A 26,886-nucleotide genomic window follows, 5' to 3' on the forward strand; every position below is an offset into this window, starting at 1 on the left:
AATGCTTGCAGACAGTGCAAAACCTGTGCTTCCATATATACGAACCTTTGGCGTGTTTATAAAAATGCTGACCTGCATTCAAAGCAGGAATCTCGTTTTCAATTTTGTTTTGGCGCGAAAAACAAAGATGGCGCCAGCATTGAGGAAAACCTGTGAGTGTGAATAATTCACAGTGAATTACGATCAATAACAACGAAGGTACCACGATTAAGGACATGATGTTCGGCAAAGAGAGTTTTTATTCCCTTCCATTGCTTAAATTGGAGGATAGATTCAAATTAATTGTCTTTGGAGAGGTAACATGATTTGTTTTGCTGTCCATTCGCATTGTGCTCTTTTCAGTTTCACGTAGAAATCTCTTTTGAATAAATAACTGCAAAACATGCTATGTCATAGGCTAAATGACTTCAGATACCTATCAGAGGAGCAACACTCAGCGCGTGCCTATGGGTGGACATGTTTTATTGAATTAGGCCAAATAAAAAAGTATTAAAGAAGACAAAAATATAAATGGTTCTTCTAGAAAAGCTTCATTACATACTAGGGCTGTCACAACCTTCGGATATTCCTATTCGGTTATTCGGTTCAAAATTTAACGAATATTTGGTTATTCGGCGGATATGGGTGTGGTAAAATGGGTGTAGCAGGGTAGTGGTAAAAGCTGCAATCTGAAAATTTACTTGTAATTTAACCAACCTGTGAATATAGCTAATCAGTCATTACTATTCGATAAGTCAGAACCATTAATTTTTTTGTTTTCCTATTGATATTTCCTGTGTTTTACGTAACTTCAAAGGGTGTGCTGCAAAGCAATTTTTAAAACGATTTTTTGTCAAAAATAAATGTTTTCACGAGCCTTCCCTAGCATTAGTTGCCTCTAATGGCCAGAAAGTCAGTATCAAATTAACGAGAAACCAAAGTCGTACGTTTTCAAAAAGGGTCGTTGTCCAACATTTTTAAAAGTGAAAAGCTTTTTAGCACGGGCTTCGACACAGGTTGGGAAGTGGAGGGGGAGGGAGGGCAAAAGAAAATTTAACACTCAAAACAAAAGATTTTATGAAAAGGGGAGGGCCATAGCCCCCCAGCCTCCCCTTCGTCGGAGGCACTGTAGCACAACAATTTCCCAAGGAAAAGCCCCATGACCCCTACCAGCAACCCACGCTGCACTCCCCCTGCCCGCTTCCAATCTTGCTTTACTGGCTTTGTAACTATTTCTTGGGTTTGTGATTTTTGAAGAAGGCCCGTATCCATGAAACTCTCTCTAAGATTGAAGATAGGAAGTTGCCTTTCTCCTTTACAACAATCCTTGCTATCAGTACTATTCGGTTGGCAATTGCTATTTGATCAGTCATGGTTATTCGATCAGTCATGGTTATTTGATCAGTCACAGCTATTCGATGACTCACGGCTATTCAAACAACCATTGTGGACCTCCAACAGTGAGGTTATTCGCACTATTCGTTTGTAACCGAATAATCAAACTATTCGAACTATTTGCTTGTAACCGAATATTCGCTTTGGACTTCAGCTAACCGAATAGTGAAACAGGTAACCGAATACTGATTATTCGACCTTTGGTGGACAGGCCAATTACATACACTCTATTTTTTATAAGAACAATTTATAAGAACATAAGCCTCAAAACTAGTCAAAAGTTAATAACAAATTAAGAACAAGCTGAGGCTGAGCTTCTGCAAAAATGCAATTTTGAACAACATTTTTTCTCAAAATCGAGGATTTTTAGCGATATGTGAGTGCTTTTTCAGTGAATATTCAAATTTGTCAGCAAATTAAGGCTGTTTCACTCACTTTGTTGGCAAATGAGGCCTGAACATCTCCTCAGAGCAAATAAGCTAGCAATAGCACTGCTTATTCAAGAACAAATTAAGAACAATCCAGCCTCAGATTTTCGAAAGAATTAAGAACAGTCAGCCTGAACTTAGATTTACTGGTTCTTATAAAAAAAGAGTGTAGTCTAATTTGTAAAGAAATGTACGAAAAATTAACCTACCTTGCAACATTTCACTGGTAAATAAATTCAAAGCTTTCTTTGTATACAATTATTTCTATCCAGATTCATTTCTATACAGAATTATTTCATTTTTCAAGCAGTTGATCAGTATCAGTATATGCTTCTACTACAGAACAAAAATAACAAAAATGATGACCAGAAAAAGACCAGATTCTCTCTTATTTGTATTTCATTATAATAGCTAGATTTTTTATAGTATCATTGTTATTATGCATATTTAAGTCATATCTGTTTAGGATATTTTATATTATAAGAACTGAACTAATTTGCAGTAGAAAATTTGTAATTTTTTTATCAGGGAAATACTAGATTATTGTCCACTAGTTTACCTGTGATTGAATTCTTGAATATCTGAGAAGTACTCTGCAATTTTAAGGAATAACCGTACATTATGATATCTGAAATTGAACAAAATTTTTCTGTGGTAGCATAATTACAAAAGCAAACCATGAGTTGCTGCTTTAATAAAATCCCAATAAAGTCCAGGCTCTGGAGCCCCCCCCCCCCAATAATTGTCAAACTTTGGTATGTATCCTTTAAAACAATGTACTGAATGAGAAAGAAAACAATGGGAAGCCCCCACCCCACCCCCAATATGAATTTTGTTCCAACGGAACTGAAGTCTACACAAAAATTTTTTTAAAAAGTATATAAATTATGAACTGATGTAGCAGCTATCAAAATTTGGCTTGGATTGCTGGTATCCAAGTAATCCAAAGTGCGAAATATATATTTTGAAAATATTGTTATTTAAATGTAAAGTGAAGCATTCTAAAAGCCTCAAGAGGGGCTTATCTGCAATAAAATTATTGGTAACTTTCACTCCAGCTCCTTTCTGGCTTTTTTCTCCTGTTATAACCCTGAATGTTGAACCTTTTTACCTTAACTTGCAATGTAAATAGAGGATGTCATAGTGAAAGTAAAATTTTATTAATTTTCAAACCCTATTGGTGGAATTAAGTTTTTCAGGAATCAAGTTTATATTATTTGTATGTTAAAAAGTACATCTATTTGACAAAGAGCTCTGTTTTAATTATGGTGTGTGGCAGAGTCAAGAAAACTTTTTTGTTTTCTGGGCTGTGGGTGCTATAAATACTTCTAGATGCAAAAAGTCAGCCAAATATGCTAGAATTTGCCAAATGTATGGCCACACATGCACATAATCTTTTCTTTTGAAATCACTGTAGGTTGGTTGTTGCTCTCAAGTTTATGAACCAGACAAAAACAATCATCCATTAGCAACAACCAGTTATTTCGCTTGTCATATCTTTTGCCACCTGCCAGTCATTTTTTAGCACTCTTTTATTTAGCAGATTTTGTGGTTTTTAGTGGTGGTCCTTCAAGTTAACTGGTCAAAAACTGAAAATTCTAGAAGTAAATTATTAGTAGTGTAACACTATGCCTTCAATTAATAAGTTTGTGATCTGTTAGATTTTATTGCATTTCTTTTTACTCTGCGATTTTCCCTAAGAAATATTTCCAACTTTATGATTATTGATGTGCAAATTCTTTCTGTTTATCACAGCTTATCAAAGTTAAACAACTTTAAACCAAAGATGATGATGAAAAATTTTATCGGAAGTTTCAAAACAGTTAAAGGTCACCGATGAAGTTCTTAAGAATAAAATTATTTAAAGATAATCAGTTGTAAACTGAATTAGACACCATTTCCTGTTTGCCATCTTTGCTGTTTATATCCTACTTATCTCTATCATTTTTCACAAAGATGCCTTAAATTGTATCTTGTTAGTCTTAACCAGATTATTTTCCGAAAGTTTCAAGGCTATAATGTGAAAATGAGATGCGAATGTGAGTGATGGGATGCAACGAATGTTGTCAACCAGAAACAATTGTTTAATTGTCTTATCCTACTCCTCTTATCCAAGTTAATTAATGAACCTGTCAGTGTCTAATTCGATGGCAACTGTATTCTGCACAACATGTAACAGCAAGCTGCAAAGCACGACAAGATTTCAGATGCCATCATCGCATAACAACAATAGTAAAAGTTTATAAAACTTGCAATTTGACATTTTTATCTTCATTGATAAAATCTTCCGTTTATCTTTCTTGCCCCAAAGTTGTATAATAAATAAATCCGCATCTGGATATATCTTTTCATGTATAAATTGAAGTTGTCTATTTTGGCATACCGTTATCATCTACCGCCAGAAATCTGAGCAATCTTTGCATTATAAATAACATATTTCTTGGTTGTCCTCAAAATTCAACAGTCATCTTGAACTATATAAGCATCTTGAACTTTTCTCGAAGCTTTGCTGTACACTTCCGCCATTACCACCTGGTCACTCTAACGTTATTACCGTTTCATGAAGGTTACTGAAACGCATATCTTTCTCATTCAGTCACTGAAACGCACACTGCCTCAGAAGGGACACTTTTGCATGGGGGACCGATTAGCATACTACACTTTGGCTCATTGCTGAAAATAATACCATCAGTGACTGTGGACAAAGGCAATTTCGCTAGAAAACCTTTGTAATTCGGCAATTTTTATTTTATTCAAAAGATCCCTGCCCAACGTGCCAGTGGCGGAAATTCAGGCTTTCATTTGAGGGGGGCCCAGGCCTACGATTTTCCGACAAGATAACATCACGGACCATGTATAATTTCAAAGAAACTGCATATTTTGATAAAAATAGTTGATTTTTTGACGGGACTCTTTAGAAATCTTTGCTGACCACGCCATAATTAAGTAGCAAGAAGAACAATCCATTTATGATTTTTGATATCAAGATTGATATCTCATCTAAGACAATTGACGATACAAGAGGTAGACCGATAACACTTTTGACAAGTCGTACGTTCATTTTATGCATTTTATCTTGTTTTCGTCAGTGAGAAATACGTTTGAAAATAATTTTTGTTCAGAAGAATCCGATAGAAATTTTGGCTGATCTTTACGGAATTGAAATTAAATACACAATTCACAAGCAGTTTTGATCATATATTGTTTGATTGATTATTTGGTAATGGCTAATATTTTATCAGCTATGCTATGTTCAAATTTTGCGAAAAGGGTACCGAGAGGTTATAAAGGCCCCTGGGGTAAAAAAGGAAACGTGGATCACCTGCGAGCGAAGCGAGAAGAAAATTTGGCAATTACGCCCCATAGATTAGTTTAAAATTCCTTTTCAGAACGATTTCTTGGAGTAATTTCGACACGTTAAACGGTTTTCAATTATCCGACGAAAGCCCGAGCCCCCCAAACCCCCATAATTTCCGCCACTGCAACGTGCTATCCTTTACCAATGGTGCAACGGTACCAGACCAATATCGCTGGGACTTTAAATTCGATAAATGCATTTGCAACTGGCCGTTTCACGATTTCTTACAAAAAATTACGTACTAATGAGAAGTCGACGGAGTTAAAAAAACAGATGTTTTCTAAACAAATAAGCTGCTCTTACTAAAGTTAAGAACCGTTTGCCCTATTCTTACGCAAAATTATATTTGTATCCTTTGAAAAAATAAAAAATGTTTCTTAGAAATGGAATTTGGGCAAAATCATCTCTGATCTGGTCTCAACGCTTTGTTAGAAAAAAAGTTTAAACACAACGCTAAATTCTTCTCACTTTATTTCAACAAGTCTTCTTATAACGATTCTTTTTTCTTTGCAGATGCGCTTAAAAATATGCTCTAATAAAAATGGTAGTAAAAATGGCTTTCAGTACAAGCTACACTATGGGCCTGACACCGCAATGCTATTCGTAAGTGTCTAACTTTGTTTGCGGTTTGGTAACAATTGTATTGAATTTTAGTCTACTAAAATAATAAATATTTAGCACATTTGTAAAGACACACCCTTTATACAAAAAGATATATTCATTAAAGTTATTTCTCGCGCTTAGAAACGGTAGAAAAGTCTCTGGATGTATGGGTACAATGCTATGTTGGTGTCTAATACCTGACAAAACTGTTCATGCTTCTACTAAGCAATAAGCAATGATTAGGGGCAAGAATAGAAGAACAAGATCAATCTCCAATACCTTGGTAGACCAAGAAATTTTGGGAAAAACTCCGGTAATTACATTCAATCAAACGACATGCTACGTAAATCACTGACTGTCTTCATAAATTTGTTTCCAATTGATAGCGGAAAGGAACTTTGTTCAATTTATATTTCAAGTTTTATACTGTCAATTCAAATCCAATTAAATTTTAAGCATATGGTAGTAGCAATAATTGCTTATAGGAAACTTAGGAAGTCAGATATTCCTTCAATGTAGAAACCAATTCTAATTTTGCGAAGACAAGGCTTTATGCTTGTTGCGTAGCGATGCTCTGTTGCATTTTACTAAGGTTTTGTAGTATATTCCCTCTTTACACGTAATTCCCTGAAGAGTAATTCCCTCTTTACACGCCTATTCTAATACCTCAGGTATTACTGAACAAAATACTTGTTGAAAAATTATTGTTCTGTTATTGTAGCAACATTGTAGCTTTTCATTATCAAGTTTACCTCAAGGATTTGTTCTTTATCCTGTTTTGTTTAATCTGTGCATCTGCTTTTGGGCTTAAATTAAACCCTTTCAGCATCTTTAATATGTAGATATTAATATTTTTTTGAAATTTCTTACAATTTATCTCGTTATTCTTACAATGATTCTCTTAACTTCAGTCAACTGAATGGACTGATATGATTTGAATGAAATTCTGGAAAAATCTAGACAAATTTTAAGGCGATTCCCTGCTCCCGAGAAAATGCTACTATGAATGCAGTAGATTTTTCTTCTTGGGGTGATGTATTCACGTCCATAAAATCGATTCAAGTGTATCTACCATGGTAACCGTACATGATAATACTGCTTTTTTCCTATTTTTTGTGGTATGGCATTTTTTTGTGTTTTGTGGTATTACTATAGTCAGATATCATACTTGATAATCGGTTTCCGCTCTTCCATGTTATTTTCAAAAGTATTGGGAATAATATTGAGCTTCGTAATATTATGGGGTTTTTACGTCAACAGATTTTCTACCAGGCCAAGTGTCTAAAGCCACTGTAGCACCAGTGTATTGCATGTGAAGACCAAGCGAAAACAATTTATAAACAGCAAATCTGACAAAGAGTAAAAGGCGAGCAAAAGCTGACCTAACAAAAAACTAATTTCACAGCAAATTTCACAGCAAAGGTCATCTTTCCAATTTTTTTCGCTTTTCAGCAGAGAGTTCTTAATTCTTAAGTTCTTGTTTGGATTTCATGCACATTCCAGAATGGCAAAATATCTTCATGCTAAACTATTATATAAATTTTTGTCATCAAAACATGAAAGTCTAAAACCTCTAGAGTCATCACATCATCGCAAGTATAAGCCGGCCAGTCTTCTTAGAAGCCGCCACAGAAACGCGCAAATAAGTTGATAATGGTTAAATTATAGAGTCAACTAGAGCTGGCTGCCAAGTTTAATCAATAAACATGATGGGCCTAGTATCACGTCAATGTTGTATCAATACCACTCCTTCTCGAAAGCTCAAACGCTACCTGTAATCCCAGACGGCTTAACATCTGCACGTTAGTTATACACAGAATCCATCGAAAACAAAGAGCGCAGAATTATTTTTAAGTCATGCATTTGTACCTCTATGTGGCCATGAGCCGCCAAAGAGGTACATTTGGATCAGCAGAAAACCCAATTCTTTGTTTTTGTTACCCCCTCGCAATAATATTTAATTTTGAAGGTGCTGGTCCTGGTAGCTGCTCGGTGTTGAGGGCGATGTAGGTCAAAACAATCGTGCTGATTCGCACTTTTCAGATTTTGATCAGCTGATATCCCCATCCCTTTGTTTTTGTTTCCCTTTCCCCATAACATCTTATTTTAATGGTACAGTTTCTGATCGCTGCTCGGAGAAAACGATGTAAGAAGAAAACAATCATTCTGATTCGCCCTTTACAGTGGCCCTGACGGACATTGAAAATAAGGAGGCCAAGACAAGAATGAATGCATAACGTAACTAAAGATTTTGCCAAAAAGCTTTATTGCTTTGCAAAAAAAGTGGGGGGGGGGGGGGGCAATCCATTTTGAAATTTTTGAATGTAAACTTACGAAAAAGAACGATCGAGCACTTATGACTGCGCAAACCTATTACAAATCAGTTTAATTTCTTGCAAATTGGTTGTAATCTTTCCAGAATTGTAAGCTTTTTTATCATTCAACGTAATTTTTTGATACTTTTATCCAACGAAACATAATTCATATCAAGTATGCAAGTGAACCTGTAACTACAGGACACATTGAGGGTATGTCTCCGTTTCCAATGTAACTTTCCAAATGGGGACACATTAACTTTTATATGTCATATAACTATATTCCACATTTCCAAACATATATTTATATATATTCTATACTTCTAATGATCACACGTGGTAGACTGCTATTTTAATTTCACACTTAACTTTTTATTGACAGTGGTGTTAACATATATTATTCTTATGAAGATGGGTGGGAACAGGCTTTTCGCTTAACTCTTCTTAAAATCTGCACCATAGAAGTAAATACAGGTGACCATAATCGGATAGGAGGTCCTAACGACCGTTGCGTGTCTAACAATCATGTAATAATCTCTTTGAAATCCTTTTATAAGAGTACTGTCGAGGCGTCTTTTAATTAACGTTTCAAATTCCTATGAGCATAATGCTACTTCCTTATTGCTGAATGCAAAGCCTTATTGCTGCTATACAAGGAATATAGACACAGGCAGCAACTGGTTTCATTTTTACAAAATACTTCCCTTTAGAAATCAAACTTGTGATCAGCCCAAAACTTTGACCTGGAGGGTCATCAAGAGTAGAATTTAATGACGAAGACGTAGATAAAGAAACATTTAGGCGCTATTTCAATTACCGATATCCGATTCTACCAACCAACTAATGATTTTGTGAACCAACTGAAGATTTACTGACGAATTCGTGAAGAAATGGAGGTGCCATAAATCCTATAACCCCCGGTACCTACCCCTTTGCTTGCTATTTATCAAAAAAGGGAGATGCGAGGAAATCTAGAACGCCTAGCTTTGAGTTTATTATAAATCTTTGTTGTAAAAGATGATCAGAGTTTAACAATTGCGCACTGCAAGCTATTTCCGAATTTTGTTGTAAGCTTTGCATCAGCTTTTCCTAACTACGCAGTCTATGTGCTGATCTGGTAACATTACTTAGCATTCGATCAACTAAATATCATCTGACTGAGCCCAAGGTATTCTAACGCAGCAAAAATAAAGAGTTAAGATAACATGTGCCATTTGTAGAAGCGAATGTTTGCATAGAATGTCAACATTCATTATTTTCGTAAGGGGAAAAAGGCAAACTAACCACTCTCGAAAACAGCCGCATGAATTTCATGGTTTCAGTGCTGACAATACAAAAATCGAATAAATGAATCACCTTATTTCTTGTTTCCTTTATTTTGCGAGCATGTGTAAAGCAAAAGTACGTTTTTCCGCTATTCTGGCGTGATTTGGCGCACTTCACACTTGGACACCCATGGAGTGGACTAAGTTCACTCAGATTTGGTTTTAGAACAAATCCAGATCACATTTGCATCGTTGCAGCTCTCCGCTTCTCAATACGGTAAGTTTGTTGCCTGGTCAATCGTGGCACGGCCTATTTGTACTGGCTGAGGGGGGCGTCGCAGGTTAAGTCGGCGAAACAGATACACGCAAAGCGGTTTACGTAAACAGATTATACACAAATCCAAAGCATACAAAAATTCATGCCAATTAATGTTGCGTGCAAACAGAAGCGTTCAGCCTCGCCGATTCACCGTATTGCCAATGCATGGCCACTACTATTTTTGGATTTACTGGTTTACGTCATTAATCAAATTTGAGGCTTTTGTACCAAAAACATTGCTAATGCATGAAGACAATGCTGCTATATGAGCCGCAGTGTTGATTCTCGTAAGGTCTGGCACTATTAATTTGCTTTTGTTTATCAAACAAACACATAAGACAAAAAACAGGATGATTGTCATGTTAAAATGTTCATAAAGTTGCTAGGTTTAGCATAACTTTGAAACCTTCCTATAGCTTCACAGATAGCATGCTAAAGTTAGCATTGTCTCGTAGAAAGTTTCCTTACATCCAGCTGATTAGGCAAGGTATGCGTCTATGGTGTGTATTCTTTTCATGCCGAGCTCTTTTTGGTTTGCCTATGTCAGCAAACTTTGTTCAAAACATTTGAATAGTCGACCACTGTTAAATGCTGTTGAGATTTTTGTGTCGATACGTCTAAAAAATGTGCAAGAGAATTCTATTAGATTCTTATGCATTCAAAATTGTTTATAGCTAATTTGATAACAAAAAGCTGTCGAAATTAAAAAACGCCCATAAAATGATAACACCAGGGCATGAAGAAACAAGCGAAATTCGTACAAAATCGTACAGTTAATCGTGATCACAATTACAAATATGTTCCCTAGTGGTCTTTTGCCTCTCGTCCCAACGAGGGAAAATTCTGATTTAGTCACAGATGGTTTACAATGATCATTTTAGACATTAACGATTTCTCAAGAAGTTACTACGCATCTGTCTTTGACCAGCCTTTCCTACTACAACATTGCAATTCGGTTAGAGGAAAGCCCTTTCCAAAATTGCTTTTGAAGATAAATACACCTGACAGTTTTATTACAACACGAGCCTCAAAATTGGTCAAAAGTTTTTAACAAATTGAAAACAAGCCGAAGCTGAGACTGTAAAATGTTACCTCAAAGGAAAGTTTTTTACCATCTAGTGATGCTTTTTTGGCAAATTGTCAAAGTTCTAGGCAAACACCTCAATTTGTTGGTTAATAGGGCCTGAAAACTGCTCTTGAGCAAAATAGCTAGCGATTGCACTGCTTACACCCTGGTTAAGAAATTAAGAAAAACCAGCCTAAACTTCAATCTATTGATTCATATAAAACAAAAGAGTGTAGTAGCTTTCATTTGTCGAAGCAATTGTAGGAGACTGATACAAAACATCCCCTTTAAAAATACGATATTTCATTATCGACTAAAAGACTATCATTAATTCAGGGTCTCTTGTTATTGTGCTATAATTTGGTATAGCAACTTTTTCTCGAAAATTATGAAATATAACAAATCAACTACTGTTAATACAAATGCACGCCCTTTCTTAAAGTTTGTCTCTTTTTCGATGTCAAAAAGATACTACACTTTGCCCACTGGCATTGCAGAAAGCTTTGAAACGATTGTAAGGCAAAAAATTGTACAGAAAATCGAAAAGAAGTTTTAGGAAAAAAACAAGATCTAAAAATACGATCAGAGCAAAAGAGGGCTGCTAATCTTTGAAGCTTACCTAATTAATTCCTTATTGGAAAAGACCGATATTCTCAAATGAGAATGTCTATTTCCGCTCATTCAACAAGGTAAACATTTATTAGTCATAAGAAGGCACGCTTATTGAAAACGATTATTTGGCACGATAGAATAGATGCTTTGAAGCGATAGATAATATCAATTTCCTTTTGAGATTCGATACTAAGCAGTGTTGTTAGAAAGCCCATCGTTATCAATGTCTTCATAAGGCCTGTTAGTTGCCCGATGATTCCTTTAGGCGTAAAAATCGAAGTAGCTCTTTTTCTACACACCAAAACCTGCTTGTGGTGTCATGTTACCTGAATTACCTATTTAGAAGGAACTGGTGACATATCTTTGATTATATTTTGATTATCAAACTGTAAAGGATTAAAGATAGGGTAAAAATAAGTGTGCAGTTTTAGCAAATGGGACATGGAAATACAGCTTCATAGGTTTCAGCTTTAACTCTTTGGTCTCCCTCTTTGGTCTCCCTCAGCTTTAACTTTTTGGTCTCCCTCTTTGGTCTCCCTCAGCTTTAACTCTTTGGGAGACTAGCTAATGTCTCAAGTAAAACTAGATATTTTGGTCATAAACCGTTTTTTTCCCATATTTGATAACATTTTTATAATTTTTCAATAGGAATTTACCTTTGCTGGTTTCGGAAGAAGGAGCAAACTCTTCACATATATATCTGTCACATCAAAAGAAGAAGGTATCCAAAGAAAGGTAAATTGATCTTTTGTTTTTCTGAGGAGCAGTCGTTGACACCTGACCTATCGAACTTGATTTACAGTAACACCTGTTTTTCTTCGTGAACAGCTCATCTTCATGTCTTCCATTTCCATCTCTACTTACAGCCATGTCCAATGATATATATATATATATATATATATATATTTTAAAGGAGCGGTAAAGATTTGAATATTTGGAATATAAGATAATATAACCAACTTTAAGAAAGTATTTGTAGTATTCAAAGACAAAAAAATTTGTTTCACAATCTCAGTAAAAACTTACTTTACACAAACGTTGATAATCAGAACTTTTGGTAAGTAGAATGAAAATAGAGAACATTGAAAATGAAACACTCAAGAGTTTCTCAAAATAAGAATTTGGAGTTTAGAATGATCAATTGAATTTTGATAAAAGTAAATTTTAAGTTGCTTGTCAGAAGAACTGACATTTTCTATTGCCAAAATTTTCAAACTAAACCTACGCGTTGAATAAATGAATTTTACAGTAAATGGCTTTGTTAAGAAATGATCCACTGAAGATTTTTAATTGTTGCCTGAAAGATGTTTTTGCCTAAACTGAAGAAAAAGCATTCGCCTTACCTTCTCCAGTTTTTGCCTGATTTTTCATATAATTTTTTATCATTAATGGTTTTTTAAATAACATACCCAGAAGTTTGTTTTTTGTTTCTTTTCTATGTTTACTAATACAACCAATTTTTGCTATTTGATTGCTATAAGGATCAAATGTCGAAGGAAAATTTATAGTAAATAGAACAAAAGTTGCTTCTGCCATTTGTTCTTCTGAAGATAAAAGTTATAGCTAACAGCGTTTATAAAAACTAAAGTTATATCTGAAAGTATAAGAAGAAATGACTTTATCACAAAGTGAATTTCTTTTTTAAGTCAGTGTTATCTTTATCTGATAGTTTATTTTGAAATCCAGCAGCAAAATCTTTCCATTTCCTTGCCTGTCTTTTTGCCTCAAAATTCCGACATCATTAAAGCTGTTTATGACCAGGCCTGTCGCTAGCTCTTTTGCCCAAGGGGGGTTTCAAAGTCCCATTTGCCGCCAAAGTAGGCGAGCCACCCATTATTAGCCGAAGAATTTAGAAATTTACCGCTTAAGTACCACTAGCTGGCAAAAAAGTCCTAATTTTTGCAATTGAATTTTTTGCAAGGGGGTGTCACATCCCACACCCTCTTAAGTGACGGACTATAGTGAACATTAAATCAATCAACTCTTCGAGTTAAGACACTTTGATGATTTTTTAAGCTTTAATTGCAATTTAATTTCAAGCATAATTTTGAATCATTTAAGGGCTTATTATTTTATGAATTAACTAGCCCTTCTGTCTAAAATATTTTGAATCACTATGATGAATGTGAAAGATTTTTTTATGAATTAATTAGGCCATTTATTAAGCAATTTTTGAATCATTTTCAAAGAATTTTATTTTATGAATAAACTAAGCTCTTTTTGCAAAAATTTTAGGTCATTCTAAAAGTTTTCTATCTTATGAACTGAATAAGTTCTTAATGAATAACTTTGAATCATTTTAGGAGATTTTTATTTTATGAATTGAACAAGTTCTTTATCAAAAAGTTTTGAATAATTTTCTTTAAACTTCATTTTTCCAGAGATATCTTCTCTCGTTGTATTTCATTATCCAGTGCGAATTTTATCGTGAGTGGAATTCCTTGCATAATTCTAAATCTATTGCTGCTAAGTAAATTGTCTTCATCTAACCTTATAGAGAATCGATTATGTTTGATATGTCCCTAATACCCTGGGTACCAGAGCTTTAGAGAGTCACTGGAAGTAGGAGCGGGTGAGAGAAATTGCGAATTAGAGCGGGAAATGAGGCCCTCGTACCCATGGTATTTCACTATATGAAAAGTCCAACAGATTTAAATTTCCTTTATTTATTAGAACGGGTTGTACAAAGTATTTTTTGTCTAATCTTTCTAAATTTTGCTACAGACGGTATAAACAGTGAGTGGGTAAAGATAATCTGTAAATCTTTAGCTTCATAACTTCATAACTTCATAACTTCAGTAACTTCATAACAACTTGTGGAATTTCAATGATACAGAGTATTGTATTGAAATGGCAATATAAAGAAAGTAAAACTGCAGCTAATTCGACAAAAACATTATGCTTTGCAACTTTATCATCGTAACAAATCAGATGAATTCACTCGAAAATTCTATAAAAATACACGGATTCGAGCAACTGAAGCTATAAGGGAATCAAAGCGTGAATACTTCACCTCAACCAATGAAAATTGTAACAACCCTAAAGAGATATGGAAAACATCAAAGAAGCTCCTTCCATCTAAGAAGTCCAAGATACCCTTTATATGCTCGTTTTATATGCTCGAAGAAGGAAAAACATTCCTCTAACCTTGAAATAGCAAATTGCTTCAATGATTTCTTCAGTACCGTTGCACACAATCTTACAGCTATATTGCCAACTTCTGAAGCCACCAGTGTTGGCAAGGTAACACAGCAGATACTAGATCTCCTGGCTGTTTCTCCTTTGTGAACGTTATCTCAAAGCTACGTACCATCAAAGGAACAGGTTTAGATAACATCTCAATGACACTGGTCAAAATCCTTGGAAAATCACAACGTTTTGTTTTGACCCTTGCAAATGTTATTGAGTCTTCTTGCAAAACAAGAGGGTTCGCTCTGGAAAAGCGCAAAAGTTGTGCCTATATTTAGAGCTGGTAACATCGAAAATGTTGACAACTATCGATCTATCTCCGTCCTGCACTTTTTGAGTAAAATAATTTAGAGAATTGCTTTAAACTACACTTACGCATTTCTAATTAATGAAAGCTTACTGCACTTACTTCAATCTGGCTTTCGTCTCAAGCATTCCATTACTACGGCACTAAAAAACCTCATTGATATAATACAAAATGACATGAATGAATCTTTTTTACCTGGAGCTATCTTCTTGGATCTGCGTAAGGCGTTTGACACTGTTTACCACACCTACTTACTAACCAAAGTCAAACGGTTCAACCCTGGTGATAACATTTATTGATGGCTCAATTCATATTTGTCTCAAAGAAACCAAATTATTACCTTCAATGGAGTTTTATCCAAGAGAACTACTTTAGCTACTGGTGTCCCCCAAGGATCAATTCTAGGACCGCTGTTGTTCCTTATTTCCGTAAACGATTTACCTGCTAACTTTCCAGCTGAAGTTATTATGTTTGCAGATGGTACAAAAAAATTATCAAATTTAGTGTCCCATTTGTTAGTTTCATCAGATATTTAAAGTAATCTTGATGAAATTTGTAGTTACTCATCCAAGGATCGACTAGTGCCACATCCAGGGAAAACAGAAGCCTCGTTATTTAGTAAACGCAGTCGAGCATCGTGTCCAAAAGACCGTGCACTGCTCAAGCTTGATGGTGTAAAGATAGACTATGTAGCGTCATATAAATTCCCGGAGATTTACGTTGGATGAATACCTGGATTATTCTGTTCATATGAGAGATTAATGCAAAAAGCTGAAATATGGAATCTCAATCATCCGGAGAGTGAAAGTGTACCTCCATCGCGAAAGCTTGGTTAACCTTGCTAATTCACTCGTGTTAAGTCACCAGACTACTGTTCACCTCTTTTCCATAATCTCAGTACTAAGCATTTGGATACCCTTTTGAAACTTCAAAAACGACGTGCTCGTGTCATATTTTCTGTTTACAGAAGAACCAATAATAACAAGTCTCTCTTAATACAACTAAACTGCTTACCAATCAACCAAAGAATTGAACTGAACACATACTTGCTGATGTTTACGTTCATCAATGATATTCATCTGATTTAGCAACTAGAGCATCAGACGTACATAAACTCCATACACGTTCCCCGACCAGTGGGTTCCCTTTACAAATCAAACAGGCCCGTCGGGACCGGGGGTTTGGGGACAGGAGCCCCCCAATAATTGTCAAATTGTAGTATGTTTCCTTTTTAAGTGTGTACTGAATGAGAAGAAAAACAATAAGCAGTCACCACCCACCCCCCACTCCCTCAATATAAATTTCGTTCCGAGGGCACTGTCAAGAGGTGCTATTTATTTCAAGACATTCAAATTCTATGGAACCAAAGATTGCAATTCTCTTCCTAAAGAATTAAGGAATATATCATTTTACCTAAATTTTATCATTATTATCGATTTTATCAATTTTAATTTTATCAATTTTGTGTAAATCACACTTCATCGACAAATTTAAGGACCAATCTTTTCTTCAATATAGTTTTCTTGTATTTTCATATTTATAACTATATTATTGTAAATGCATTTACATTGGAATATTTTTCCTCATTTATTTGTAAGCCAGGCTGAAAACAAGCTTTGCTTAGTCCTGTTATTTATATCACAGATATTTTTTGGCTGTACAGGACTTGACAATGGCTTTGAAAAAAGCAAAAATGTTACAACATATTGGCTAAAAGCTTTTTTGTTTGACACTCTTCAGAGCATAAAATGTCAGAATAAGGGTCCGAAAGAACACGATGCAAAATAAATACCCAGTTGTGGATCGAAATAGGCCAATCAGAAAAATCAGAAAATCAGGTCTTGTGCTTGCGTTTTTCTGATTGGTCTATTTCGATCCACAACTGGGTATATATTTTTCATTGTGTTCTTTCGGACCCTTATTTATCACATTCAGTTGCACTAATCACATTGGCCATTCTTACAAAATAGAAGTATTTCTGGTGTGCACCTGAACCAAGAAGCATCGTTTGTGCATCAACTTCTGCACCAGATGCCCCTTTGTTCTCGATATATGTGCCATGGACATTTCTTTCATTCCATACTGGTCTTTGTGCGTTTAAAAATTTATTTATCAATTGTGTAGACAGAAGAAGTTCGTTTCACCCTTCATAATGGTTGAGTCCTGAAAAATTCGTTGTAGATCAATTTTGAAATATGTTCGTCCAGTTTAAAGCTTTTGCCAGAATAGATAATATGTAATAAATCCTATTCTAAAAAGTATCAAAAACTTATTTGCTCAGAACAAAAATGAAGTTCCCATTAAAGGCATAATCTCGCGTTGTACTCTTTTATTACAAATGTTGTCGATATGAAACAAATCTTCCTTTTCTCTCCTTTCTTCAGGATACCTATCATTTGCACGTTTCTTATCTTTTATGTTTAAAACAGCATGCGAGTATGAATGGTTCTTGTGTTTGGTTTCGACTTTTCAAATCGATTAATGATTGATCCTGCGTTGAAGTTATTGGAATTCTCCTTTAGGCCTTTCTTTTGCGTCTCTTATCTGCATTTTAAAATGAAAAAGTTATGGGAAACTCTATGAATTAGAAGTTTTATTGCATATTGCTTTTGCCAACCGAGCATTTTTATTAAAGATTAATTTAAATGCAGTTAGACACGAAATGAAAATCCTTTACCAAGATCAATTTGAAAAGGTTGATATTTTTAATTTATAGCTAACTTATAATATATTTATTCAAAAATCGACAAGCGTTTTGTTTCAATTTGATACGATATAAACCAGAGACATAGAATCGTTTTAAGGACAAGACCTTAAACCAACTGAACCGATTTTAAAAACGAATATTTATGATGAAAAATGAATACACAAATGATTCTTGCTAAGGATGTCTCGTTGAAGAGTCATTCTGTTCTCCATTTTATTTGCTCCTTGCAAATTTGAGCTTTACTCGTAACCTAAAATTCACCGTTTTTAAAAATCTTGATCCAGATACGTCATTCATTCAAATCTTTATTTTTACTCCTTAAATCTTCTTTTTGATTCTTTTAAATGGTTTGCTTAACACACGTTTTGGTATATTATCTGTCTCTTTTTAAACATTTCTTGTTCACTCAGTTTTGCTCTTGTCAAGTAGCCATACAGGTCCAATACCCTTAGCCTATTTTTATTCATGAGTCTCATATAAATGAACAGTTTAACTTTATTCACAACATGTATAATAACGGTCATGTATATACACATCCGCTTAGGCTACATACGTTTGATATTAAGTCAATGAGAAAACCTCCGTAGGAAAAAAACCTACTTGAGCTGTACTATAGCCAAGTAATTCTCAATACTAAACAAGGCTTCAAAAAAATTCAAAATTTCAGATTTTTCAATTTTTTCAGATATTGTGTCTTAAAGGAGATTGAAAATCATATTCTGCGACTTGCAAACAAAACATATACCTGCTACCCTCAGACTGTTGTTATTCAGAAAAATAACATTGATTTGATTCTGAATAATCTCACAGTTTTCTGCCCCACAAAACTCAAGAAACTTTCAGCACTAAATCTCCTGAAATTTGCGTAATTGTTTGGGCGAAAACCTTACAGGAACATGTAACCCGTCAATGCCCTTAATCTGTTACAAGTTGGCTCATTCCCCTTTGTTAAAATTTGTCTATGCGGTAGGCAAATGCTTGCAAGAAATACGGGTATTGAGTCAGACGAATGGTTTTTTGACTAAGCCTTTCATTTGCTCAACTGCTCAGTGTGTATGACATTTTCCTTAAATGATATCCGTTGCCTCCCATAATGGAGATGCATGGGTGGAATAAAGAAAGAGATCCAGACATGCTTGTTTACAGAGGCCCGCTTCTATTATTATAATAAAGGTCTTGTGGGTATCAATTTAAAGTAAAAATAGTATCTTTTCAAATAATTCTGTGCTGTATGATGCAAAATATATTGACTGAGACTTAAATGCAACCCCGGTTGAAAGTAACTGGAAATCCCTGTTGCTTGCTTGGTGTTTGAAAAATGTCCGTTTTTTATATAAAAGACCATTATCTTCTTTCCCTAATAGCAATGCTTGATGTAGAATTCAATTGCAAAAATATCTGAAAGCAATATATGATCAAAAATGGAGCCATATGAAATTATACTGTTCTGATAGGGAGAGAGAAGGGTGCTATTGAGAATATGGCCAACTATTGGGATATGAGAGACTAGCAAGACTTTTGGACGGGATTGCTATAGTATTCTTTGTTAAGGAATCTTCAGAAAACCCTAGCAGTTGAAATTTGTTATCAGGTTTTTTCATGTTCTTGAATTACATTAAAAACATGAATTATTTTTTCACTAGCTTCGTGAGAACAGAACACAAATCAGAGTCATTTTTTAAATTAGAAATTTCCTTCGCATCCATTATATTTCTACCTGTACAATTTCTTGCCTGAGTTTGGAGGGCCTTCTATTTTACGAGTGACATCTGAATAAATTAATGTAAATTATTAAGATGATTAAGATGTATTAAGTTGTATTATATTTTGGTTTTCGTCATGTACCCTCCACTAGGCTGCAGTTCCATTCAACAGAAAATCTGCACGAATAACTAAGCTCTTTATGCCTCCAATGGTGAATGATGATTTGACTCTTTAACTCGTTTTCGCCAATTGGAAGCTAGAAACGTGCCTTGAATTACCTAGGTAGAATCACCAGCTGAAATTTCTCGATATTTCACAGCAACGAAAAGTGACAGATACCAATTTCGTATTAAGGAAAGCAGATCCTTAGGATTATAGGATAATCCCAAAGAGCCATCTTGTTTGTTTTCAGGCGAGGCATGTCTCAAAGGGTTGCCTCAGGACTAGTCATTGGCTAATTTTTTTCGTTTTTATATCGTCTCTTTCAGTCAGAAACCAAGTGCACCTAAACCAACTTTTCTTCATTGTCCAAAGTTGAACAAGCATCATTGCTTCCAGTCCAGTCAGCCTTATTGAATGTGTGTAAAGTCATTTCTGTTTATTATATGTCTATATAGTTTTTTATATGTGAGCAACTATAGATTTATTTATATACTCTTTAGAATATATTTGGCAAGAAAGGTTATACAGGACAATTTAGAAAATTTGGATATTTTTACCTTTGTGCTAGCAGGATCAAAGTTTGAATATGTAAGATGTGTAATACCTGTTAATCATAAGTAATTAATTGAAATAGATCAATGCTTTTCTTCATCATCTTAATTGATCTTTCAAAAGGTTAGGTTTTAAAGTGCATCCAGTTTGGTATTTCTTGAAAATTATTTGCAAGAAGAAAAGTTAAGCTTTCATAATTGTTTTGGTAAACTTTCAAAAAAATCATTGTTTATTTCTTATTCCTCTAAAGTGATTTAAGAAACATTCGATGAGATAATGATTATTTGCTGTTCAAGCTTTAAAAAACCAAAGATGAAGATTTACCCAGGATTTCCTCTCTTAAATAATAGCTTAAATTTCTCCCTTTTGTGACAGTCTTGCCTATCAAAAAACCAATTCAAGAAAGGGCAGACTATAGTCGTTCGCAAAAAGTCAGACAGACGGAAAATATCTGTTTTGGTTGGCATGTCCCTAAATGTATTTTCATGTGCTTTGGTCCTTTTCATTGATTGATTTTCAGTTTTTCATCCAAATTTTTGTTTTTGGATTTGGTAAAGATAGCTTATATTCGAGCTGGTTATAGCTTAGCAGGGACTTTTAATGTTCTTATAAAGGTTTATTTTCCTCTCAGTTGTCATGACAAAGGTATGACTGAACGTTTCTCTGTTAAATAAGCTGACGCTTACGAAAAGATCGTTGAGAAAGTACAAAATAAAAGACAAAGAACTAAGGAAATATGGGTTCCAGCTGGTCCATCTAGGTGACAAGTTCTTTACACAATACAGATTGTAACAATTCTTTAACTTTCAATTTGCAGCGTGATATTACTTAAAGTTTACAACAGTCAACATTTAAGCGTTTCCACAAATCCTTTTTTCTAGACCAAATCTAAAATATTAAGGCAAACTCGTGTGAAATTCATGGTATTTTCTTGTCTATAAGATGTGGAAGTCGTAAATGTGTAGACAGTGTAGACAAGGAAGTGTAGACAAGCTTCAACTGTTGCAATAAAAATGTTTTTCAATGCAATCGTTTTCAGCAAGGTTGGCTGATATCATGATGACTAGTTCATTATGATGGGATCCAGTGGCGTACCCAAGGGGGGAATGGGGGGTCCGGACCCTCCCCCACTTTTCTAAAATATGGTCCTCGAGATTTGTCCAAAAAGGATGTAAAACTCATTGGGGGGTGGGTAGTATACTGTATGTTTGTGTCAAAAACAATTGTAAATTGCTTTGCTATTCTTCGTAGCTAACATGAATTAAATATGGGAGGAAAATATATCAAAAAAGGCGTTTCCCCGCATTTGCGAGTGTTTGAAGGGCGTGGTCCAAAACATTTCTAGGGGCTGCGCCTCAGACCAGGGCTTTAGCCCTGGATACGCCACTGGTGGGATCGACGAGTATATTGAACCAGAGTTTTGAGTTTTTATAATGGGTTTCTTGTTAAACGATCAATAAGATGATGCTATTTTGATACAATGAAAATAGCATTATACTGAAAGCAAATATCTCATGTTGCTAGACCGCGCCTTTCAGATTTTCGTTTCAGGCTCCGCTGTTTTTGTCGCACTGCATGCTTTATTCTAACCTTTCGGTGTTACCAATTTTCAAACAGGTTCAATTTTATAGCATACTTCTTTGCTGTACGAAATTTTGCAACGTTTAAAATTAATGGGTTATGTCTGTCTACAGCATCTCTTTATTTTCACCCAGCAAGGTAGGCAGCGAGTAATGCAAACGTGAATAGTTTAATTTATCATTGTCACAAACTATAAAGGCTGATGGATTTTCGAAATAGGTTGTTTATGTCAAGATTTTTCAACCGAATATTAACTGCTTCCTTCCGATGTCCTTATTCTAACCTATTTTGTGTTGTTTGCCTCCTCCTGAAAATGCCCACGCGTCTAAAGGCAAAATGAAGAGCTCACAATAAATGATCCCTTTACCTTCGTGAATCTTAGTTTCATCCTTGAGAAAAAATCACTTGAACAAAAGAAGATTCTCAATACGCTCGGCTGTCTTTCTATCTGAGTCCAGTCAAGCCGCTTGTGATCTTACTTCAAGCTTGTCCTCTCATAGCAACGAAGAGTGATGAAAATGTTTCTGACAAAAAATGACATATTTTCTGCAGATAAGAAAAAACTATTGATACCTGTTTTGATTTACTTAAGCTACAATCCAACTCTCTCTAACTTCTAAAAATTTTTGTTTTTGATTCGAAAAATTTTCCTCCTTTCGCAGGATGTGGACAATATGAACAATGATCAATTCCAAAAAGCAAGAGGTTATAAATATGAGATTAAGCCAGTATTGCTTCAAAAATGTGAGTGTATTTGCTGTTCTTCAAAAACTTCGCTAGTTTTCTGTTTGTTGTAATAACTCTTCATTTGCTATTAGTAGACATCTTTATCCAGGTAATCCCATTGTAGCAAGGATTAATTTTAGGTGCAGTGATGACCAATTTGTGCAGTGCTGAATCGAACATGTGCAGTACTGAATCAAAAATGTGCAGTGATGAATTGAAAAATATGCAGTGATTAATTTATTTCACTTTTTTGTTTGAAATACTACTGATTTGGATGTTTTCAGAATGAAGACAAATGAATACAAACTATCATCGAGAATCAAATGAGATAATGAATCAAGTTGCGAGTGGAACTCAACTTAAACCAACTTTAACAATAAAAATGGGATACAGTTGGTCACTAACGCACTTCCTAATGTCGTTGAATTGGAAAATCCGAATGCCAGTTATACGACATGGCGAAACTCAGCCAACTCAGCACCGGTTTGCGCATCCCTTTGATATTTCACGTAGATGCATCAGTGCTTGCTGTTAGGTTTCATTGGCCATTTTCTACGCTATATAATAACCAAACAAATTATATCTTTATGTATCCACGTTATAGCGCTGATTCATATTCTAAAAGTAAGCTGTGAAGACTCTCTAAAAAAACAAGCATTAAGCATACTCCAGGATAAACTAACAAAACTTTATCTGAAACTTTATAGCATGCTTTCATATCTGCGAACAGAGTAAACGTTTCTATAGGATATAAAATCTCTTTTGTCGGTAAAAATGTTTAAAAACTACGTTGCAAAGGCTTTTTCTCGTTTATTTCTTCGTGTTGTGTCTCACTTTCACTTTCAAATACTTTGCGAAACCACTCTTTTGTCGATCTGCCTTTGTTGTATCCCTTACTCTACAATTTCGGTCCTGCAGAAAATAGTGAAAAGCAGGTCTTGGGTCGAACATGGTCAAGGCAGGCATATTCATGTTGGCATATAAATAGTTACGTATTGTTTCGCGTAGAATCCAGCTTTTGGCGTATGTCTTGCGGTTACTCTATACAGAGACCAATCTCTCGCAATCTGCCGAGTGTGGCTTGCACACCAGAATCCGGGCCATAACCTGTGCTACTTCTTGGTCTCTGTCTGCAAAGCTATTTCAGGAGAGCCTTTGGGTTGCCCTCTTTACTAATATCGCTCTCTGAATGTCATTATTCTGGACTGCCAGTGACCGCAAATCAAGTTCTGGTGCACTTCGTTTCCCCCATTCCCAAAGAAATACTATAGTGACTCCATAGGGTGGAAGTGATGAAAAGCTTCCCTGTTATCAGGTTTGCTACTCTATCTTCTTTTGGTCAGGTTTGATATGTTCTGGTAAGTTGTAAACATAGTCAGTGGTAGCTGTAGTTAGGCAAAAATACACTGAAAATGTCCCTGAAAATATTGTAAAACGTTTTTGTTCCGTCCAAAAGAGGTCCAGCCAAAACTTAGCCACACCCTTAGCCACATCTTATCTGGCCCCAAAAATCTGCAATTTACGATTTATGCAGTGATAAAAAGTCCATAAATTGATGCTTGCATTGTAGCACAAGAAAACGATGAAAATTATAAAAGATTGTAGGCTATCTGAAATCGCATCCATTTTAGGTTACTTTTTACATTAATGATACATCGTCACGTTTTTTAAAAGAGAGTTTATTAGACACCATTAAGATTTGGTTTTGGTAACAAGTTATTACTAAAACCTTAAACACAAAATTCAAACTCCAAATACCCTTCCCAAATGGAAGCTTTTTTTTAAGCAACAGTTGTTTTCTTGCTGTCTGACCCGTTATTTTATTTCGCGGTTGGTGCATGACTTAAAACGGGCCAATCTTGTTGGCCGTTCAAAGATTACTAGACAAAGTCATACTATATTATTGGATTCTTCTCAAAGCTCTTTAGGTTAAGAAAATTTCATTTAGTTTGTATCGATACCTTAATATAATGCTGTCTTATTAGCAATTATAGTTTGAATTAATTAGATAAAATCAGATTTTTCCTAGGATTTCGGTAGGGTAAGAAAAATCAGAAGTTTGTTTTCGAGCAATCAATGTTATGAACAGAAGGAAATCCTTTTATAATGTTCACTGTATTAGAAAATCAAATTATTGAAGTGTTTTTAATAATTTGATTTTCAAATCATGAATCAAACGACTATTTAGAACAATCTTTACTGCATTTTCAGCACTAGAGCAACTAAAAACACCAACAACAGACCAAAAGAAATTGATGGTTAAAACACTATTTTCCTTCCTTATAAGCTTCTTCTTCTTTAAGGTTTTATCTTGCATGATCCTAATAAATCTTTGAGCTACCAATCCAGCTCAACATCACAAGACGTACTTTATTTTTGTTTCATTTTTTAATTCAGTATTCAAGCCAGGGGTGTTGTGGCTTGGCGGGACACTGGGGGATTTCCCGGTGGGCCCCTTTCAAGTAAGTTTGTAAAATCCAGGAAAATATTTCATGTGAAAAAAATCCTTGGCAAAATAATCCCTCACTTACATGCAGACTAAAGTTCATAGTTTAGAATTAGAGACTAGGAGGTCAACAGATACAAACAGGACCCTGTGATAGGGATGTGTGAAATATGAACAGGGCCACTGAAAGGGGGACAGAGAGGGGCAAGCTGTCCCAAGGACTCGAGGTCTAGGGGGCCTCTTAAAGTAAGGAATTCCATTTCAAGCACTGAATTTTAACGAAACGTCACAAAGTGTGCCTGAAAGATCGTAAAACGTGGTAAAAGATTGTAATTAAATCATTGCAAGAAACTAAACCTAATTCAAAGGGCGTGGTCACAAAAATTTTCTGCGAGCTTCGTTCGCAGTGCACGGAAGTTCTCTGTCCCATTTGTGTTTCTATCAAGTGTGCAATACAGCAATGGCTTTGTTCCTGTCTTAAAGAGACCATTGTTAGGGAAAAGGAGACACAGTCCTATCAAAAATAGCAGATGAACCTTTAAAAATGATAAAAACTGGTATCTTTTTAATATTTCATAGGTGCATGATTTCCAGGTACGTACCATTTTTGGTGACTTGTGTTAGTGAATAATATGACATACAAATGAAATGTCATACAAAAGAGCGAGCCCCTTTATGGTCATTTACTACCGGCCTTTTTCCGGGAGCCACGACGACCCTGATTCAAGCAATACTGGTTAGCGTTTACAACGCTTGTTACATGATATATGAAGATAATTAAGGCCTCCCCCCAAACAAAAAGCTGTATTTCTTTGGCAGAAAGTGAAATTTTAAGGAATTTCTTTGCAAAGATTGATAGTTTGGTCGAATGCATTTTTTAAATAAGTTTCTGGCATTTTCATTTTTAAGAGAGGAATTGCAACCTATGATTTAACAGTATCCGTCTGTATTGGTTTGATAAAACTATCAGGCTTGATCTTTAAATTTCGTTTCTTTGTCTGCACACTTGCACTTTTCATCAGGCACGTAAATAATAGGGGGGCGTGGGGGGCGTAACGCCCCCCCAAAGTTTGGAAAATCCAGTTACAGTTGGAAAACGTAACGGTTGACTTGGAATTTTTTTCTTAAGACCAAACTTGTGAATTTTATATTTTAAGAAGTTTTTTTATTTTAAATATAAAAATTCTAAACATTAAAATTCACAGGCTGAAGCTGACCCATCCAATCGTTTTCTATTGTGAATCCCGTCTCCACTGGATCCAAATTGCACACTTGCCCCGTTTTCTTTTTCTTTCTTTCTGACGGGAGTTGAATCAAATTACGAACAGGCAAGGTGAACTTACGGATAAGAAACTTGAAACTTACAGCTTGGAATAATAATACCCGCATTGATCAGAAAATATTAGAGTTGGAATTTTTTTAGAAACTACGAGTAGTTAATTCAATAAAAGATTAAGAATCTTTCAGTACTAAAAAATTCTCAACGCTTCTTATAAAAAACGAGTTTATGCTAAACTCCCCCTGTTATTTGTTAATGTCCTTGAGTCCTTATCATAAATTCCTATGACAAAACTGCTGTGGAGCAAGAACACATTGCAAAAACTGCAGTAGAAGTATTTGATCAAAGAAGAGTATTTCATCTTTCGAATCAGGCATATGCACAAGTTTGTTCTCAAATCATTATTTCAATTGTAAAGAATGAAAAGGCATTTGGCCCTCTGAAAAGTTTAAAGGTAGTTTTCTTCGATCAAGAACGAAAATAAAAGGCCCAAATTCTTGGTGCTTCTATATCGTGAAAAAATGTATTTTAGATAAAATTGATCAATTGATCTGAAAGAATACTACTAATCATTAAGTATATCTAATACTGGTTTGGCTTAAATGTTGCTTTACTTCTTACAGTATGTTTAATGTTTGTTTCATGTTAATCAAAATTTAGAGATTTAGGCTTTTATGCTTTAGGCTAATTATTGAGTAAAGATTTGGTAATTATAAAGAAAATAGAACTATGGTGCTCGGGCTATTTACAAATATCAATTTGGTAGGTACAACAGATCTACTGGTCGAATGAAAAATTTATCACTTGAAGTTGGAATTTTCATACTTCCACGCCCCCCCAAAATTAGCAACTTGTTTTCGTCCCTGCTTTTCATTACCCTGGGTGCCAGAGAC

General features: G+C 35.0%; 2 protein-coding genes across 6 annotated transcripts in view; one reads left to right on the top strand and one right to left on the bottom strand.

The window, feature by feature from the left end:
- LOC135682810 (beta-2 adrenergic receptor-like) overlaps positions 1-14,955 on the bottom strand; it is a 49,656-nt gene extending 34,701 nt beyond the window's left edge. Inside the window, exon 1 of one of the 4 annotated variants that reach the window (XM_065197856.2) lies at positions 14,939-14,955. The gene's annotated coding sequence lies outside the window, so the exon portion shown is untranslated. Of the gene's footprint in view, positions 1-9,362; positions 9,898-14,487; positions 14,619-14,938 lie in introns of those variants that run through there. The other 3 variants (XM_065197854.2, XM_065197852.2, XM_065197853.2) reach the window with 3 other exon arrangements.
- Positions 12-25,727, top strand: LOC135682811 (uncharacterized). Of its 2 annotated transcripts, none has more exons than XM_089113196.1 (5): positions 12-296; positions 5,674-5,763; positions 11,989-12,075; positions 22,205-22,286; positions 22,553-25,727. In XM_089113196.1, coding segments are annotated over exons 1-5 (342 nt in total). In that variant the 5' UTR covers positions 12-215; the 3' UTR covers positions 22,555-25,727. The 2 variants fall into 2 exon arrangements, with proteins under 2 accessions (XP_088969322.1, XP_088969321.1); XM_089113195.1 differs by lacking the exon at positions 22,553-25,727 and adding an exon at positions 22,409-22,521.
- Positions 25,728-26,886: the final 1,159 nt, after the last annotated feature.

The sequence above is a fragment of the Rhopilema esculentum genome, chromosome 16, assembly GCF_057945365.1.
Source record: "Rhopilema esculentum isolate cy_ngs chromosome 16, ASM5794536v1, whole genome shotgun sequence".
NCBI classification, from domain to species: domain Eukaryota; kingdom Metazoa; phylum Cnidaria; class Scyphozoa; order Rhizostomeae; family Rhizostomatidae; genus Rhopilema; species Rhopilema esculentum.